Below are 16,169 nucleotides of genomic sequence, written 5' to 3' on the forward strand. Positions count from 1 at the left end.
GCTGGAGCTGTGGAGGAGTGGGACCGCAGGCAGAAGATACTTGTGCACACAAATAATGTGTGTCCTTGAGTGCAGCAGGAGGGGCCTTGTTCCTTGCTCTGTTTGCTGAGCTCTTCCTGCTTTTGGCACTCACTGCAGTCCCCTGGTGCTGGAAGAGAGCACCTGGCTCTGCTGGGGGATGGGAGGTGTGACCTTTCCATTGCCCAGCTCTCAGCTGGATGAGCAGGCAGGGCCTGACCAGATACCCCCATGGGTCCCGTGGCTGTGCTGAACTGAGAAGAGATGGTCACTTTGGGAATGAGCTCCATGGAAACACCTCCACTGAAGGAATTCTTTCCCTGGCAGTTACACCACTGCTTTTGGGAAAGCCAGGCCGTGCTCAGCTGAAATCACGGCCACTGGGAGCCTCCCTGCAGAGACCTGGCAAACCACACCATCTGCACCGGTGGATAGCAAGGTCCACTCGGGATTTCCAGCATCCTCCTCAAGGTTCACACTCAGGAGCTGCTGCTGAGCTGCCTCTGCCCTCGCCTCTTCTCAGCAGTGGCTCCCTTTGGGGAAAGAGCCCAAGCCCAGGGCTGGGTCCCGAATGCAAAGAGGCTGCAGGAGGACATTTGTGCGTTTCACTTGCCACCAGCAGAAGTTTGCTGGAGCCCAGATTTAGCAATCTCCTGGTAGCGATGAGCATCTCTCCCAGCAGTCAGTTCCCCAACTGTTAAGCTGAGGCATGACCTCTGTGATGTAAACAGCCTGGATCCATCTGCTCCTTAAGCACAAAGTATGGGGGAGAGGAAAAGAAATGGTTTTCATCAGAGCGAGGCTCCTCAGTTTTTCTCCCTAAATACGCACAGGCACACACGCATTGGAATTGCAGGAGACTCTGTTAAGAGGAGATGGAGCTCCTCCAGGCAGGGGCTTGGGGAGCCAGTTCTGCTGTGGCTTTGGCATTTATTGCTGTGTCTATTAACTTTCCCCCTCTGTGGGTGCAATTACGGATCAATTAATTCTGACTGAAAGCAGGAAAAGAAAAAAAAAAAAAAATTGGCCCTGTTCCTCTTTGGGAGCAGGTATGGAGCCCAAGGAGATGTGACTGCTCAGCTTTTAAAGCTACACGAGCTACTGAGATAATCCTGGCAGGAGACAGTGAGGATGGAGCTGTTTTCTACCTGAGACTGCCTTGTGGCCTGAGGAGCTGCACGTGCTGGAGATTTGCAAAGATCTGCTCTCCCTTTTTTTGTGAAATTGTTGAGTTTTGGGATTTTTTTTCCTCAGCTGTTTCTCACATAAAACAATGTGAACATGTGTCTTTGGGCTCTGTATCTGGAGCAGCAGAGACCTGACGAGGGCCGTGCTGCCCTGTCCCTGCTGCTGGTGTCACATGCCAGTGGCAGCAGTGCCACCCCAGGAGTGACCACTGCCACTAGGATGGGTCCTGCTCACTGCACAGGCCCTGCCTGCTTTGCACCTACTGGCAAGAAGATGGCTTGTGTCCAGTTTGTCACTGGGAGCAAGAAGATGAAAGAGTGAAGACAAAAAATAAGCTGTGCTTGGAGGTGCAGCACTGAGGACTCATGCAGAGCTTCCTGAGGACTCATCCAGAGCTTCAGTACCAAACAGGCTGCATTTTGACTCTTTCCCACCTCCCTTTCCACAGCCTCTGCAGAAAAAAATCTGGTTTGCAATCACCCTCCTCCATTCATTGCAGCATCATCCTTCTGTGGAGAGCTGGGAGACTCCATCCCCATCCCCAGTTTTGTGCATGCAGCCCCTTTCCAGGGTGTCAGAGCTGTTATAATCACTGGTATTTCTGCTCTGCAGAAGTAGCAGAGTGGGTGCAGAGTGGAAGGAGGTACTGCCTGGCCTGGGAAGGCTGGGCCCTCAGGCCAGCCAAGGAGAAGACCCCTGGAAGCTAATGGCAGAGCAAGAAGGCGAGCACGATGGCAAGAAAAATGAAATCTATGCGCCTTGTACCAAACAAGAGAGTAATTTAAATCCTCTTAATTGCCTCCACTCATCCTGGTGATGTTAAGTCTTTTCTCCCTTTAAGTCTTTTCTGCCCCCCACCCCCAGCTCTTACACTAAGCCTTTGAAAGAAACGACTAATGTTATAATTAAAGGATCAATTTGGCAAGATTTCTTTGTCTTAAGATCTTTCTTTCAGGTTAGGTTAGCACTGAGTTCCCAGTCTCCGGAGAGTTTTCTTCAGTTCCTTCAGGAGCCTTCTGTACCATCTTCAGAAATCTTTTCACTACAGTTAATTTGAATTTTTTTCCCTATCCAATTCGGATGCATAACAAACGATGAATAAAATTAAGTTTTATAGCAATTAATAATAAGAGTGTTGAGGGAACAAGTGTATGTTTTCAATGGAGAGAGGGTTCTTTTCGCCAGCTCCACACAAAAACCTGGGCCCCACGCGGTTGAGCAGGATCTGGTGCTTTGAAGCCAAAAAAAAAACTGGGAAGAAGATTAATGTCTCGGAGATTCACGGAGGGAGAAGTGGAGACACATCACAATGCAGGAAAGGTTGTGGGGCCATAAATTCCCAGCAAGATGTCAACAAACAAAGTTCTTTGCCATGAGAATGGTCAGGCATGGGACCAGGCTGCCCAGGGAAGCAGTGGAATCGCCATCCCTGGAAGTGTTCAGAAAGCACGTGGCTGTGACGTTTAGGGACGTTCTACAGCGGTGAGCACGGTGCTGTTGTGTTAATAGTTGGATTTGAGGATCTTCAGCTTTTCCAACCTGAATGATTCTGTGGTTCTACGCCCAAGAAATACAGAGTTGGAAGTATGGAAGCTTAGAAGCATCACGTCGGCTTTTTCCTGGAACGGTTTAGGACCTCAAGGCGTGGCTCGGATGAGATGTGAAATGTCTGCGCTCGTGTTGTGCTTGGGAACTCAGTAGCTGCGATCCCTTTTTGATGGAGGAGTGGGTGTCACGAGGAGGGGGCTGTGATGCCCCCAGCATCCCACGTCCCCCAGCACCACCATGGGATGCACCGCGCTCGTCACGTTGTCCTGGTGAGCTTTGTCATCGCCGTGGTGTTTGAACCCAGGCCAGGCAAAGGAGTCTTGGGGACCTTCATCTCCATTCAGCAGGCAGGTGGGCATCCATATTCAACGAGTGCCTCTGTGCCGTGCTCTGCTGGGCCACCTTTCTGCCAAGGGCTCCCAGCCCCATGCAAACAAGCTGCCTGACAAGAGGCGTGCGTGGCTGCTGTGCCAGATCCTCTGCTGTTACAGGGAATAATGACTCCTCTTACAGCCAGCTGGGTGAGAAGAAGGGAAAAAAAAGAAAAAAAAAATCCACAACAAAAAGATGACTCGCTGACTTTCCCCTTTGATTTCTCCTGGTAAATTATTTGCCAGCATGGCTCCGCTGCTTCAAAATTGCTCTTATTCCTGCTTCCTTGCAAATCTGCTCCGTGGACTGCCTGTGGTCTGTGGGCTGTGGGTGAAAAGGCTCCGTTTTGATCCTCTCAACAAAGCACTCAGCAGACAGGGCTTGCTTACTGATTGCTTTCGGAGCTGTTTGTTCCAGATTATGGTAATTTCTGTCCTCCTGGCTGATGGCAGCAGTCCCCTGGCCCTGGCTGCAGCGATTTGAGCTGGTGGGTGGCTTTGGAGATGCCCAGTTCCTCCAGGAGCAGCTCCACCCTGGCAAGGGGGTGCTGGGCACTGCTGTTGGCTGAAGAAGGTGTTGGTTGGAGTGCTGGAAGCTCCTGGGAAGTTAATGTGATGAAAGGTTGAAAATTGATGTGGTTTTTTTTTCCCCATAATACATCTCATTTGCACTGACCACACACCTTTCATCGGTGGGTTGCAGTCGCATGCAGAAGGAGACTATAAAGATGTTCTCTGCTTACAGAGGGGATAAAAACTGGAGCATAGGAGGGAAAGGGAGGAGTGACATTTTCCCAGCACTGCATGAGCCAGTGGGAGTGATTGTGAACAAAGCCCGGGGCTCTTGAAGCATTGAAGCTGCGCTGCTCATGCCAGCCCTGCCTGATAAGAGTGAAACACAATCTCGAGCTCCAATCTCTGCTCCTTGCTGCTGGAGCTGCCAGACCCTCTGCCATCCTTCTGCAGCTTCTTTGCAGCGTGGGCTGAGCGTGCTATTGCTGCCTTTGGTGCAGCATTGCAGACAGAGTTCTCTGGGCAGTGGGATAGCGATGCAAACCTTGGTGGTGTTATCTGTGGGAAAAATGATGAAATTGAGAGTCTACAGCTAGAATGTTTGTGGCTCTCCTCTTTGCCCTTGTTGCTGCAGCCCAGAACTCTGTTGGCTTTCTTTGCTGCAGCAGCACACTGCTCACTCATACTGAACTTGTCCCCGGGACCTGCAGGTCCCTTTCCACAGAGCTGCTCCCCATCTGGGTAGATCCCAGCCCGTGCTGCCCTCCTGGATTTTGTTCTCACATGTCCAAGACCTCACATTTGAATCAGATAATGGCCTGGGTTGGAAAGAACCTTGTAAAGATCATCTTATTCCAGCCCTCCTGCCATCGACAGGGGCACTTTCCCCTAGAACGGGTTGTTCCAAGCCTCATCCAGCCTTGAACGCTTCCAGGGATGGGGCAGCCACAGCTTCTCTTCATAAGGTTCTCGTTAGCCCACTCTTCCAGCCTGTCCAGGTCTTCCTGAAGGATTGTGTGTGCAGTTCCCCACTCAGTTTGGTATCAGCACACTTGGCCTTGGAGAAATCCAGGTGGACAACCACAAGTTTTCCGTGAGGCAGAAGATACCCGTCAGTATCTGCCCCTTCTTAACTGGGACGGTGATGTAATGGGTAATCTCAGGGCTGGTATCTCCCGGCTCCTTCCCGTTTTACCGTTCCCTGTCACCAACAGCTTGTCAGCTCTTCCTTCCCCAGCTCGTGTGACTGCCAGCGCTCTATAAATGTGCTCTCCTCAGCAGCGTCAGCTGTGCGCTCCCACGGCGGCTTTGTCACACCGCGGTGACACAGAGCTCCCGCCCGAGTGCACGGGCAGGATCAGGGCTGCTGGGCAGGCAGTACGAGAAACGGGGTGTTCCTGTTTGCCTTTCTTTCTGTAGCCTTCCTCTTCACCGCTCAGTGCTTCAGAGGAGGCTTTCTTGAGACAGCACAGAGTTAAGTGTCCTGGTTTGGAAAGACAGGTGTCTGCCAGGGAAAGCTGGAGCTTCCTTTGGAATGGAGAAGGTAAACCCTCTCCCTCCTAATTATTATAATTTGGCAATTAAGGGGCTTTCAGGCAAAGATGTGGGAATAGGAATAGCAGTTCTTTACTAGGAATATTAAAAATACAAATGTAGTAGTAAAAAAAAAACCCCAAAAAACAAGCAAACAAACAAATCTTAGAAACACTGACAGAGTCAGAGATACAACCTGACACCCTCTTTGTTGGGAGCAGTCCAAAATGAGTCCTCCTGGAGTGACAGATGTGGTTCTGTTGGAGCAGAGATGATCCTGTAGAAGGGTCCAGTGGTGGTGAGATGGGTCTGGTGTTCCTCTGGGAATGCAGTGCACACAGGCTGTGCTGGGCTCTGAATGCCAGGGTTTATCCAGGTGGGAATGCAGTGCACACAGGCTGTGCTGGGCTCTGAATGCCAGGGTTTATCCAGGTGGGAATGCCGGGCTCCTCCCCTGGGTGGAGCATCTCCCATGGATGATGGAATTGGATCAGCCCTGCAGGGAGCCTCGATGGCCCATGGACAGCAGAGATCCCCTGGAGGGAGGGTGGGTCCTGGAAGGGATAAAGAACACTGCCACAGCTGGTTTTAACAGCTGCCCATGAACAGCAGAGATCCCCTGAAGGGAGGATGGGTCCTGGAAGGGATAAAGAACACTGCCACAGCTGGTTTTAACAGCTGGCCCATTAGCAGAAGGCACCTGCCCCCTGGAGTTATGAGGATGGGTTATACAAGAGATAAAAAAACCCCTCCCCAACCGGTTTCAAACGAAATAGAATACACATTTTTGATTATATATTGCAACTCAAGACATTCAGGAATCATAGAATGGTTTGGGTTGGAAGGGACCTTTAAAAACCATCTGGTCGACCCCTTCAATGAGCAGGGATGTCTTCAACTAGCCCAGTTTTGTTCAGAGCTCTGTCTAGCCTGGCCTTGAATCTTCTTTGACTCTGGCAGTTCAAGTGAACTTAAATCAAGCAATTACTCTCAGTGAAAAACTTGTGGTCTCCTTCAAAGCAGGCCTGTGAAGGACACCTTCCCCCTGCAGAGGTTTTTGTGCCTTTTGGACACCCTGCTCCTGCCTCTGCCGTGGGTTCAGTGCAGCAATCCCAGTCTGCAGTGCCAGTTCTGCCTGTCACCGTCTGTTTAGGTTGTGGCTCCAGGTTACAGACTGCACAGTCAGTTCAACACTCTCACTTCAGTTCCTTTACACCTCTTGGGTAAATACCATCTGATCCCCCCGGTCTGCAACTGTCTCAGCTGTGTTTGCCACACCGTCTGTTGCCAGTTCTGTCCCATAACCTTCTCTGACACCCTCCTGGAGTCTCAGAGGCAGTTTTTCCTCAGCCTATGGTGCTCAAACCTGAAGTGGAGTTGTGAGCCAAGACCTGAGGAGAGCAGTGGTGTTACCTGATGTCCTACAGATGGTCTCTCTTGTTATGCATCCCATTATATTTGGTTTTTTTTCATAGCAGAGTGGTGCTGCTGCCTCCTCTTCAGTGTGTAATCCAGTATTTCTCTGGTTTCCAACTTATCCTTTCTGCTTCCTGAAGTTGTTTTAAGGCTGATTTGTTAACTGATTTACTGGAAGCATCTTTAATAGAGGCAAGAGGTGATGAATTGATGGGTTTGAAGATAGGTGGTTTGTTGTTTCAAAGCATGGAGGCCACAACATTGATGTGACCAGCACTGTTTACCTGCTTGGAACTCAAAGATGATCTAAAAAGTAGAGAAATGGATTGCAGTATCTGTGGTACTCTTTCCTCTTAACTTGTTTTTGCCTCTTGGTTTTCTTGTAGTTGGTTGTTTGGGGTTTTTTCCTGTTTTCTTGTGTTTTGGGTTTTTTTTTTAAAGAGGGGACCCATTTTCAAGCTGTGTGCTTCCACAAGTGGTTGTCCCACTCAGAACAAACCTGGGCTTTCTAGAGCAGATAACTTTGGACTAAAACCATCACTTTCCTGGTGTGAGGGTGGCTGTGTGGGCCTGGAGAGGAATGGTGGTGTCCCCAAGGAGCAGAGATGCTCTCAGGCCACATGAGGAAAATGCCAAGGCTCTGGAGGAGAATTTGCAGGCAGAGGAGAAGCAAAGAAGCTGTGCTCCTGTTACCCCAGCGGGCTGGGCACGGGGTATGGGGGAATGGTGCCAGTGGGACAGGAGGACAGATGGCACATTGATCCCCAAACCCCAGCAGGGCCTTCAGCAATAGCCTCTAGAGCTCTCTGAGTGTCTTTGGCATCATGAGGCTGGGCAGAGAGGGGCTGAAAGGACTCAAGGTTGGCAACAGGGATCTTGGCTGTCAGGGGTGGATGTTTTCAAGCTGTAGCCATCAGGATTTGGGTCCAGAAGACCCGGGTGGACAAGCAGCAGAGGTGTTGCTGGTGGAGACTGTGCAGTCTGCTGGGGTGCTCTGAGCCCCCTTGCAGGGACCCCATGAGGCAGCACTGCCCTGGGCTCTTTGCAGGGCAGAATTGGGCCATCCCTGGTGATGTAACCCCAAGGGAGCAGGAGCAGAGCCCTTCACTGGGAGGCAGGCACCCGCTCTCTGGGCGATGCCAGGCTGCCCTGCCTGTGACTTGGAGCCTTCCCAAGCAGCTGTCAGTCACCGTGGCTGGCCCTGTTCTCACTCACACACAGTATTATCTCTACCCGCTGCTGCAAATTGGCTCTGAGCAATCCTTGATCTGTCAGCATCGCCTACCCACTCTCAGATGTCACCAGCCCCCGCTGCTGCCCTGCTCGGCAACGTGTCTCTCTGAAATGTAATAATTCATTAAGTTGAGATTTAACTTTTTCTTTCCCCCTCCCCTCCCCTTTCTGCCACCCCTTTCCTCCTTCTAATGGACAAAAGCAATTAAGCTCCATTAGGGATCAAGTGAGTGGGAAGTGACTCCCTCGGAGACGCTGCCGCAGCTGCATGGACCTCGTCCCTGAGTGTGTGTGGCACCAGCCTCCTGGAAATTAGTGCTCCGTGGGCAAAAGGGCTGGCTGGGGAGAAAGTGTTGCTTGAGGAGGGTCTTTTCCAATGCCCTCATTCCCTTCTGCAGGAAAAGGTGGCTTGAGGCTCAGCTGGTCCTCCTGGTGTGCCACTGTAGGCACATGATGATGGTTTGTCTTGGCATGCAGCAGGAGGAGCTGGAGGACAGAGGGATGGGCAAAGAGCAGAGAGCAGCCAGGTTCCCAGCTGATACACATCAGGAGGAGCTTCCCAAGTTCTCCCAGCTGCACACAAGCTGAGAGAGTCGGGGTTGCTCAGCCTGAAGAGGAGAAGGCTCTGGGGAGACCTTAGAGTCCCTTCCAGTGCCTAAAGAGGCTTCAAGAGAGCTGGAGAGGGACTGGGGACAGGGCCATGTAGTTACGAGAGAAGGGGAAATGGCTACCCACCGACAGAGCAGGCTTGGGTTAGATATTAGGGACAAATTCTTCCCTGTGAGGGTGGTGGAACCTGGGCACAGGTTGCCCAGAGAAGCTGTAGCTTCCCCTAGGTCCATGGAAGTGTTCAAGGCCAGGTTGGATGGGACTCTCAGCAACCTAGGGTAGTGGAGGGTGTCCCTGCCCATGGCGAGGAATGAGATGGTTTTTAGGGTCCCTTACAACCCAAATCATTCTAGGATTTGATATCTATGGGTCTGGGAAAAGTGCTGCCATGGAATGATGGTCCGTGGCACAGAGCTGGGAGGAGCAGAGGACCAAACCAGAGGAGGACAGGCAACTTCCCCTCCAACTCTGACTCCAAACAGCGTCTTCTCATTCTTTGACATCCCAAATTTGCAAACAAAGGGTGGTGAGGGGTGATAGACCAGCCAAAATTCTCCTGCCTTTCCTCCAGCTAGAGCAAGGAGGTGTTTTGGCATGGCATGCCCAAAACCGAGTGCATTTCGCTGTTGGCTGGGGAGGTCTTTCCTTCTCCCCCATTACCTCCCACCCTCCTTCCCTTCACTTAGGCTGCTTTTCTCTTCCTTGCCTTTTGTTCCCTGCCCCCCTGCTTCCCTGCCCCAGGAAGAAGGTCTCATTTCAGTCTGAAAGCCAGTGCTGGAGGGGGAGTCATTTGACACTTAATGCCAGAGCGGCAGGAAACTTCACCTTCCTGGGGTGGAATTAAAAGCGCTTGAATTGTCTGGGGATCTCAAACAAGAGATGCAGGGAACATTCTGGGCTTTCCACACAAACACACGCACACACACACACATGCAAAAGCCCACACAGCATCAGGGTGTAATAGCTCAGCTGGGGTAATGCACTTGAACGCTCTCTGCAGCAGACAGACCAGCTCCTTCCGTTCTTTGGAACAGTTTTTGTTTTCTGAAGCCTCAGATTGCTGCTGGTCTCTGGGGAGAGAGATGTTCCTCTCACAGTGCCATTTGCTGTCTGTTGTCACGCTTCCCTCGGTGCGTCCTGGGTCCGGGAATGGGCTGAGGGTGTGGGCTGGAGTTCTGTAGATGCTGGGACTTGGGGATGGGGCAGGGAGTCTCTGTGCTGGTCATCACACCTGGGGAGCTCTTGTGAGACCCTGAGATCCAGAGGAGGACAGGCATGTCTCAAGTTCTGGGAAAGGAAAAGGATTCAGAGGAGGGGTGAAGGCAAGGGACAGGACCTTCCCTCCTCCATCTCCTCACAGTGCCTGGTTTTTATTCTCTGAAGGGACACACAGAAGCTGAGCTGGCACTAGAGTTGGGTGGCACTGGGAGCATCCTCCCTGAGTGGCAGCAGCTCCCAGCTGGAGTGTGCAGGAGTGGGCAATCAAGCAGGGCATTGGCTCACATCCATCCATCCATCCATTCCTGCTTTCCTCTTCCCTGATCCTTCACCCATCCTCTGGCCACACTTTGGCTGGGGATGGCTGTGCATGTCCTCACAATTGCCTCGGTCCCTGCTTTCTCTGCCGTGGTCCCCCAGCCCCCTGGGCATCCTGCTGCCCTTCAGCCCTGCCTTGTGCCCTTCCCCAGGGAGTTTGCCAAAGAGCGAGAGCGCGTGGAGAACCGCCGAGCCTTCATGAAGCTGCGGCGCCAGCAGCAGATCGAGCGGGAGCTCAACGGCTACCGGGCTTGGATAGACAAAGCGGGTAAAGGATGGGGGCAGGGGGGCACCTGGGGGCACAGCGGGCACCACAGACTGCTGGTGGTGTGGGGTGGTGGGGATGGAGAGGAATCCCTGAGCCCCGGAGGGTCCAAGGTGCTCACAGGGTGATGCACGGGTGAGCTTGGTGTGATGGTCCCGCCAGGCTGTGAGCAAGGACATCACCAACCTGCGGTGAGTCCTCGTGTCCTTTGGCACGGAATTGTCACATTCTGTGCACCAAGCACCTCGCATCTCCAGGGAGTCTGTGAGCAACACGGCTGTCAGCTGTGCTCTGCCGTGGTTCCCTCTCTCCTGGCGTTTGCTGGAGTCCCCTGCAGTGGTGGGCAGTGGGAGGGAAAAGCAGGGAACAGGGAGAGGGGCTTTCCAGTTAAATCTCCTCCTGGAGCCATCTGGAGGGGATAAACTTACTGGTTCCTACCTTGGGACTCCTGGACCTGGGCTGGGGGTGGTGGTGGTTTCAGGCTTCCTCCTGACACCAGGCATGACAGCCCGTGGGTGTCGGTTCCCAAACTGCCACAGCCCATGTCCTTGCCTGCTCCTTGCAGGAATCAGGTCAGTGCATTCACTCTGGGAAGGGAAGATTTACACTTTTGTGCAGCATTTAGGCTTGGAAAAGATGGGTGTCTTGAATGAGTCTTGAGCACCAAACCTCAGCTTTAGCCCTGGGCTGGGTTGCTTGAGCCCCAGACCTGCCTACAATTTTCAGCTTCTTTCATGAGCCTAATGACAGTGGAGGGAGAAGGGCCGATCACAAGCAATCCTTCTTCCTGATGCAATGTTTGGTAGCTGCCACTTGTCACCCTCCAGAATTTGCTTTTGGGCCCTTAACCAATGCTTGGTAAGAGTTTGCAATCCAGAGCCTGCCCCTGGGCTGGGGGATGTTCTCAGGTACAAGGCAGTGACACGTGACAGTGCCTTGTCTCCTGATGCTGAACTGTGTGTTTTGCGTAGAGGAAGTCATGCTGGCTGAAGAGAACAAAAATTCGGGGACCTCAGCTTTAGAAGGTAAGACCAGCAATGCCCTTGAAATCTGCCTGGCCTTCCTTCTGCCTGCCTAGAGCTGGAGGCTCAGACCTCCAGCTGGGATGGGAGGTCTGGGGATGCTCCAGTGGGGTCTGCAGCCCAAGGGAGAGGGGAGGGGAGGTGGATTGACACCAAAACTCCGGAGAGTGGAGGCTGGGAGGTGCCTGATCCCTCACGAGGGACAGCTCTGAACTAGGATCACCTGGCTCTCTCCATGCTGTGACCAGACCTGAGTACTGAGCAGTCGTGACCCAGCGAGCTGGCTGCTGACAGAGTTGGGCCACTGGGGCTCCACCAGTGTTCCTTTTGCCTTCCCAGTGCTCAGGCGAGCCACCATTAAGCGGAACCGGACGGATGCCATGTCGGGGGACGAGCACTGTGTCGACATCTCCTCCGTGGGCGAGCGGAGGCTGGCGCAGAGGAGACCTCTCCAACCAACCTTCGGTCAGTGCAGTCTGCAGCTTGCTTCCCCCAGACCTCTGCCAGCTGATCGGGTCCCCAGGGTCACACCCATCACGTGGAGAGTGCCACAGACCAACCATCTCTGCTCGTCTAGCAGCAAACCTCCTGCTGCCCCCCGTGCCACATAAAAATCCTCTGGATGAGTTGTGCCCCATAAGACCAATGTCCATGAGCCACCTGTCCTGTCTCATGTTGCAGGAGAGGCTGGGGCACCCAACTCCTTGTTGCCCTTCTTTTTCCTTTAGGAAACCCCTCGGGTCACTCTGGCCTCAAAGGCGCCAGGCTGGACGGTGCCTCCTACCTGAGGCACAAGGAGCGGCTCCTGCGCATCTCCGTTCGCCACATGGTGAAATCCCAGGTCTTCTACTGGATCGTGCTGAGCCTGGTGGCTCTCAACACTGCCTGCGTGGCCATCGTCCATCACAACCAGCCAGCCTGGCTCACCCACTTCCTCTGTGAGTCCCTCAGCTTGGCGTAGGTGGGAGAGCTCTGCTTGGGCAGGGAAAACCTTCTTATCTCCAGTGGCTGGAGGTTGCAGCACACCCTCACTGCTTCCTTCAAGGCACACAGGGAGGAGTCCTGCCACAGTCGTGCTGGTGTGGAGCTGGATGGGGAATAACCTCAGCTCCATTCACTGCTGGTAACAAACCACCACGTACAGATATTTAATTCAGCTTTGCCCTTGGCCCCATGGCCACTGAGGGCTGTCTCAGCCTCGTGAGCAAACACGGAGGAGTGTGCTGGCATTGTGTCCTTCAGATCTGACGTGTTTGTTGTGAAAGAGAAACACTGCCAGTCTCAGTGGAGTTTATCCCCAAATTGTGAACAGTGGTGATGGAAAACTTGTTGGAGAAGCACCTTTGAATGTGCACATGCCATTGCTGGAAAGGCGTGAATTTGCAGGGATGGGACTGGTCATGGCAGAACACCCTGGTTAAAATCTTTTTGCAGAGCATGGTGAGGGACTCCCAGGCCTGGAGGCTCCCAGTTATGGAGCCTCCCTGAGCCCAGCATGGGCCAGGGCAGAAGGTCAGGTCTTGGAAGCACTGCAGACATGTCCTCTGCAGCGTGGGCTCTTGCAGAGCAGCGTGGTCAGCCCTACAGTGTCACTCCTGAGCTGCTGCAGGGGGGACAGTGCTGCTTCCTCAGACGTGTTATCCTTCCTCTTGAAAATGTCCCTGCCAAGCCCCAGCTCTACCCAAATCTGCAGTAGTAGGCTCAGGCCTGCCAGGCTCCCAGCACGCTGCGGTGTGGTACAGCAGCTGGTCGTGGTGAGAATCATCTTCTGGGAAAGGTGAAGAGCCAGGCTCTTGCCTGCTAAATGTTCATGAAATAGCTGGGAAGGTTTTTCTCTGGCTGTTGGCTGTTCGCCTGTTTGCCTGGCCAAATTCCAGCCATGCAATGATTTTAATCCAGGTTGATAATACTCCCCTATGGTGTCATGTGGGTGATCCCTTTGTAGGCTCCTCAGCCTCCGTGTTTTAATGCCAAAGAGATGCTCTGCTCTGTGCTGGCCATGTCTGGTCCTCACAATCCCCTGGGACACTGGTGCATCTTCCCTGAAGGATCAGCTCGTGGGGTTGATGCCCTGTTACATATGGTTTAGTTCCTCACAGATAAAATTCCCTCATCCCAAGCCCTGAGAGTTTGGGTATGGAGCATGGTCCTTGACTTGTCCCATCTCTGTGGTGTGCTGGATGCTCAGCTGGTGGGTGCATGCAGCGTGCTCCACACAGCTCAGTGACTCAAGCCCGCTTGGGTTTTGTCTTCCAGACTATGCAGAGTTCCTGTTTCTTGGGCTCTTCCTTCTGGAGATGTCCTTAAAGATGTACGGGATGGGGCCACGCCTTTACTTCCATTCTTCCTTCAACTGCTTCGACTGTGGGGTGAGTGGCCCCAGGGATGCTGTGGGTGTGGGGGGAGATCAGGATGGCCCTCACAGTGGGCAGGGAGCACTTTCTGCCAGGACAGCCTGAGACACCAGGTCCTGGATTGGGTGGTGCAAGCCTCGTCTTCGGGGATGTTAAGATTCCCTGCAGCAGCCCATCCTGAGCCTGTCTTTGACCTGTAGCTGTGTCTGCTTCTCAGGTCACAGTGGGAAGCATCTTTGAAGTGGTTTGGGCTATATTCAGACCAGGAACCTCTTTTGGGATCAGTGTCCTACGGGCTCTTCGTCTCCTGCGGATATTTAAAATAACCAAGTGCGTATCCACCATCAGTGCCTGCCATCCATCCTCCCTCTCAGACTGGCTGCAGCCCAGATCCAGTCACTCCTGCTTCTCCTGCTGATGGAGTCAGCATCACTGCCAGTGCTCCAGCAATATCTCTGTTTAACTCTGTTTTCTAGGTACTGGGCATCCCTGAGGAATTTGGTGGTGTCGCTGATGAGCTCCATGAAATCTATTATCAGTCTGCTCTTCCTCCTCTTCCTCTTCATTGTAGTCTTTGCCCTGCTGGGAATGCAGCTGTTTGGAGGCAGGTATGTCATTTCAGGGCTGAGAAACAGGGGATCCTTGGTGTTAAAGCCAAGTGATGACACCCTCTTTAGGGGCCCAGCAAGACTGTAGCCTTCTGCCTCAGTCTCCTCCCACATGAAAATCCCTGCTCGAGGGCTGCCTTTGGGCTGTGTGGGTCCCTCTAGCCAGGACACCTTCTGGTTTCTGGCATCAAATGCTCAGGAGACCTTTTCTGGAGTGGGAGAAGATCCTCCTAAACACAAGAGAACTGATACCACAGCAGTCATGGCTTTGGTGACCTTGTGTTTCATCCTGTTCGTGTTCGCCTGCTTCCCTTCCCAGGTTTAACTTCATGGATGGGACTCCATCGGCCAACTTTGACACCTTCCCTGCAGCCATCATGACCGTGTTTCAGGTAGGAGCTGGGCTGCCAGGAGGCTCAAGCAGAGAGACTTGGGACCACCTGTTTACTCCTCTGTGGCTGGGAGGGGTTCTTCACACCAAAAAAGTTCCCCTCTATCAGCTGTTGTTTCCTCCCTCTCCTGCACAACAAAGTGGATGGAAAGAGGTGGAAACTCTTCCACCTCTGTTGCAGAAGATGAAGTTTCAAAACTCTCCTGAGGAGGCTTTAAATCCTCATCAGTTGTGGGGAAAGGATTTGTAGAGAATTCTCAAAGCCTGACAGAAGGCTCACGTAGTCTTGTGCATCTGTATGCAAACTTTGGGATAAAAAATGCTGACCTTAGGAAGGGGTAGGACAGACATTGCTGAGAGAGAAATTAAACTGGAAACAAGTGTCAAGTGATGACCTTGCAAATAGACTAGATATTTTTGAGAAATAGAACTGTGAAAGACGCATTGTAGTAGGACCCACAAGGAGTATTTTTAGATTATTAGCTTAGAGGCATTAGTAGCATTGTGTGGCAAAAGCTGGTGGGCCAAGAAATGCTTATAATGTAATTAAGAAATAGTTTGGCTTCTGATTGTGGTGGCATGAATTGTAACATCTATACCATCCCACTGTTCCCAATGAGACTGAAGATGGAATAAAATCTTTTTAAATGCCTCTCAGGAGCCCCATCTCTGGGCCAGAAGAAGGGTTTTTCTGGCCATCAGTGTCCAGTGGGATCTCCCTCAGGTGCTGCAGAGCTGGGTTATCCACTGCGTGGGGTCTCCTGCATGTTGGTGGCGTATCCAGGTGATGGGGAGGTGTTGCAGTGCACCCCTCCCACCCCAGCAAGATGTTTCCATTTAAGGAAAAGGGTTTCAGTTTCACCTCAGGACTTTTCAGGGAGAAGCACCAGAACCTTCTGCTCTTCTCTCACAGGCATCAGCTCAGCGCCAGCACAGAGGCACCTGTTGGTCTCTGTAGCTGTTCCTCAGAAATGGAACTATTTTCTATTGTGCAGCAAGCCAAAACCCCTCCTAAAACATTAAATACTTAAGAGGGGGTGCAGAGGTGCTCAGGGCTTTTTCAGGGTGTCTTAGGAGGTGCAAAAGGCCTTCCTGGCACTGTGCTTTTTGTTTCGTACAGTTTGTTATTTTCTACCTTAATGAAAACCCTTCACTTTTTCAAAACCCATCTAATCAAGCCGTCTTGCAATTATTAACAAGACATTTTTGAGAAGTTGCTGGGGTGTGTTGGACCCTCGAAGAGCTAAAAACCTCTGGCTGGTCGAGAATTCCAGCAGGGAGGTGCGGGTGACAGAGCTGCTGCCTGGTGTCCCCGCAGATCCTGACAGGCGAGGACTGGAACGAGGTGATGTACAACGGCATCCGCTCGCAGGGAGGCGTGCGCTCGGGGATGTGGTCCTCCATCTACTTCATCGTCCTCACCTTGTTTGGGAACTGTATCCACCGGGCTTGTGCTTCCAGTGCTGACAGCCCCATCTCCTCTCCCTCTCGGGGGGCATCTCCATTCCCTGCTTGCTGCTCCTTCTTCCCCTCCCGGCTGAGGGAGACCCGCCACAGAGCTGGG

The 16,169-nt window shown here is 52.5% G+C and overlaps 1 protein-coding gene across 1 annotated transcript in view; it reads left to right on the forward strand.

The window, feature by feature from the left end:
• Positions 1-16,169, forward strand: part of CACNA1E (calcium voltage-gated channel subunit alpha1 E) — a 130,907-nt gene that overhangs the window by 75,521 nt on the left and 39,217 nt on the right. Inside the window, exons 10-18 of the mRNA XM_063406612.1 lie at positions 10,118-10,233; positions 11,202-11,255; positions 11,592-11,717; positions 11,981-12,190; positions 13,509-13,621; positions 13,824-13,936; positions 14,083-14,214; positions 14,534-14,606; positions 15,924-16,041. Coding sequence (XP_063262682.1) covers positions 10,118-10,233; positions 11,202-11,255; positions 11,592-11,717; positions 11,981-12,190; positions 13,509-13,621; positions 13,824-13,936; positions 14,083-14,214; positions 14,534-14,606; positions 15,924-16,041 — 1,055 coding nt within the window. The remainder of the gene's footprint in view (positions 1-10,117; positions 10,234-11,201; positions 11,256-11,591; positions 11,718-11,980; positions 12,191-13,508; positions 13,622-13,823; positions 13,937-14,082; positions 14,215-14,533; positions 14,607-15,923; positions 16,042-16,169) is intronic.

The sequence above is a fragment of the Prinia subflava genome, chromosome 10, assembly GCF_021018805.1.
Source record: "Prinia subflava isolate CZ2003 ecotype Zambia chromosome 10, Cam_Psub_1.2, whole genome shotgun sequence".
NCBI classification, from domain to species: Eukaryota; Metazoa; Chordata; class Aves; order Passeriformes; family Cisticolidae; genus Prinia; species Prinia subflava.